Raw genomic sequence first — 2,500 nt, forward strand, 5'->3', positions numbered from 1 at the left:
TTTAGCCTCGATGTCACTTCTGCGTTTAAAGGTCAGAGTTTCCTTTATGTAAGCTCCCTTATCTCTACCTCTGATGGAATTACGGCTTCTAAATTCGCAATTATAACCCGGTATGGTCACATGATTTAATAAAAGAGGGTTGTCTTTTAGCCAGGTTTCACTCATGCTTATCACGTCAAACGGATATTGCTTTATAGTTAAAAGGAGTTTGTCGAATGCTGAAACCATGCTTTGTGTATTGAGGTGCATCACCTTTAGGTGTTTCGGCCTCATGATGAGAGATTGTAAATGCTCGTCTGGGCCAGGATCCAGTGTTGCTGAGATGTTAGAGGGGTTTTCACCACTAGGAAACAGCTCATGATCTGTATTATAAATATCGTGAAGTGCATGGAAAGACAGCTCAGTCCACAGACATCGGGTACATTTGAAATTATTTTGAGTAGTCGTGATATCATTTAAGAGGCAAACGCATTTTACGTGGAAAAGATCAAAGCAGGACTTGCAGTTTATTTGCTTCTATTTTTTTATTTTATTAACTTTGCCAGTCAAGCTGGCAGAGCGCCACAACAGCTAAAATCTGTCACCTGGAGTCAATGCGATACTACTGTTCGCCATATAAAATGAAAATTGAGTAAAACCAAGAAAAAAATTATTGATAAGTCAAACTATTGTTTTAAGAAATCAAAATTTAAAAAAAATAAAAGAACTGCCTGTCTCCATTTCAGAAAGGGTTCAAAACTAAGAAGCTCTAAAATTGTGATAAGGACAACTGGTTACGAAATTAGTGTCGTGTTTTCACGTGAAAGAAGTGGGACCAAATGGGACCGGGCCTGCATGACTTGTAGGGGACCGGAAGGGCTGAGCGTGAGGTTTTTGGGGGGTAGGGTGGCAACTGACTACATCACAGTTTAATTCTGCTCAAAGCTTCTTTCTAAGCAGGACAATCTCGCGGCTGAACCACATTAATACTATTTCGTTTCCCTTTGAACTTTCTCCAGAACGCGTAGCAAAGTGAAGCCGACAGTTCGAGGACTTCAACGCATGTCAGTGCTGAGATTCCGATCCACATACCCATAACTCCACCAATGTCAGAAACAAAATTTGAAAACTGTTGAGAAAACAAAATAAAAAATAGCAAATGAGTTGAAGATGGTGATAATCACGATGATGATGATGATCAACAGATGAGTGGATTATTCGTTCCTTACTGGATAAGCAAGTTCCTCGTCGATCACTTCATAGTTTAGAGCTCCGTAGTATACTTTCAACTTCAAAAAGTTGACACTGTAAAAGAAGAAAGTAAGATCTTTGCAACCAAGGAATTGATATAATAATGATCTTAAGCATTTGGAGACGGTTTCGGCAGTTAATTCATGTACAAGGTACGGGAGTTTGATTTTATGAATGCTAACCCATTATATGATGACCTTCAGTGATCGGTGTGCAACTGCTGATGAGTCCCGGCCAATGTCATCTGTGCTTAGGGTCGATTTTTTTTTCTCTCTTAGCAATGTTTGTGACTGTTTTTCAATTGTTTTCGTTATCGGTGTCTAAGATCAGGCGAAGCTAGCAAGCTACTGTGGTTAGTTAACTAGCGGACCAAACAACTATCTAATTAGATTCAATGGTTTTAATGTGAACTAGGGCTAGGCCACTCCGAGTGGCTACCTTGTCAGTATCCAGGAGGATAGGCGATGTTTAACGCAATCCTTAGCCCTTAGTTATCAGTTATTTTTTTAGGAACCTTGAACGGATTATTTACGGTCGAAGAAAGATCCACACAAAGGGAATTTAAGGAAACTTGAGAAATTTGTAAATACACAAGAAATGTATTATGATAGAGGTAACGTTGTGACGTCACATTTCCACGACAACCAGTTTTCTTGTCCTAAATGTAATGTTGAGTTGAAGCCTTTTTAAACCCTTGGAGGCTTTGCTCTAACAAGTCAAAGGCAATCTTCGAAGCTCAATGTAGATTATAACTCAGGGCTCAAAGCGTAGATCGTTTGGAGCCAGAAAATGGGTTACCTTGGTAGGGTGGGGTCACACTTAACGATCTGTTAGACAGAGTTGAGTGTTGCATGATTCTTCACCAATGTTAAAGGGGCATTGTCATGCTAAATTAGCTGTTTTTTAGGCCAAAACTGGGTAAAAATCTAAATTAGTACTTAAGCTCACACGTGCAACATTCCTGATAACCCACTGACAAGATATGAAATAAAGATTTATTGCACAAAGAGCTATTCATATTTGATTTTTGACGACTTTCTGCGGACACCATCTCCAAACTTGAAGTTTCCATACATGGATCTAAATAACAAAGAATAGCTTCAGTGCATTTCAATTGTTATTGGCAACAAAACTACACCATTATCTTTATGCAAAAGACCTATTTTAGTGTTTTGAAGTTTGACTGAAATAGCGTGACATTGCCCCTTTAAGAGCTATACGTCCTGCAAAAATACGTACTGGAAGTCACCGGTGCGATTTCCAAGTCCGC

General features: G+C 39.2%; 2 protein-coding genes across 4 annotated transcripts in view; one reads left to right on the forward strand and one right to left on the reverse strand.

Annotated features, from left to right (window-relative positions):
* The window catches only part of LOC137992105 (amiloride-sensitive sodium channel subunit alpha-like), a 48,148-nt gene that overhangs the window by 12,834 nt on the left and 32,814 nt on the right, over positions 1-2,500 (forward strand). The window lies entirely within an intron of this gene.
* The window catches only part of LOC137992106 (amiloride-sensitive sodium channel subunit alpha-like), a 13,635-nt gene continuing 11,622 nt past the window's right edge, over positions 488-2,500 (reverse strand). For all 3 annotated transcript variants that reach the window (XM_068837223.1, XM_068837221.1, XM_068837222.1), the window contains 3 exons: positions 2,470-2,500; positions 1,209-1,284; positions 488-1,108 (listed from right to left, as the gene is read on the reverse strand). The exon at positions 2,470-2,500 is cut by the window's right edge and continues 28 nt beyond it. In XM_068837223.1, the coding sequence (XP_068693324.1) occupies positions 932-1,108; positions 1,209-1,284; positions 2,470-2,500 (284 nt within the window). In that variant the 3' untranslated portion in view covers positions 488-931. The remainder of the gene's footprint in view (positions 1,109-1,208; positions 1,285-2,469) is intronic.

Source organism: Montipora foliosa, chromosome 2, assembly GCF_036669935.1.
Source record: "Montipora foliosa isolate CH-2021 chromosome 2, ASM3666993v2, whole genome shotgun sequence".
NCBI classification, from domain to species: domain Eukaryota; kingdom Metazoa; phylum Cnidaria; class Anthozoa; order Scleractinia; family Acroporidae; genus Montipora; species Montipora foliosa.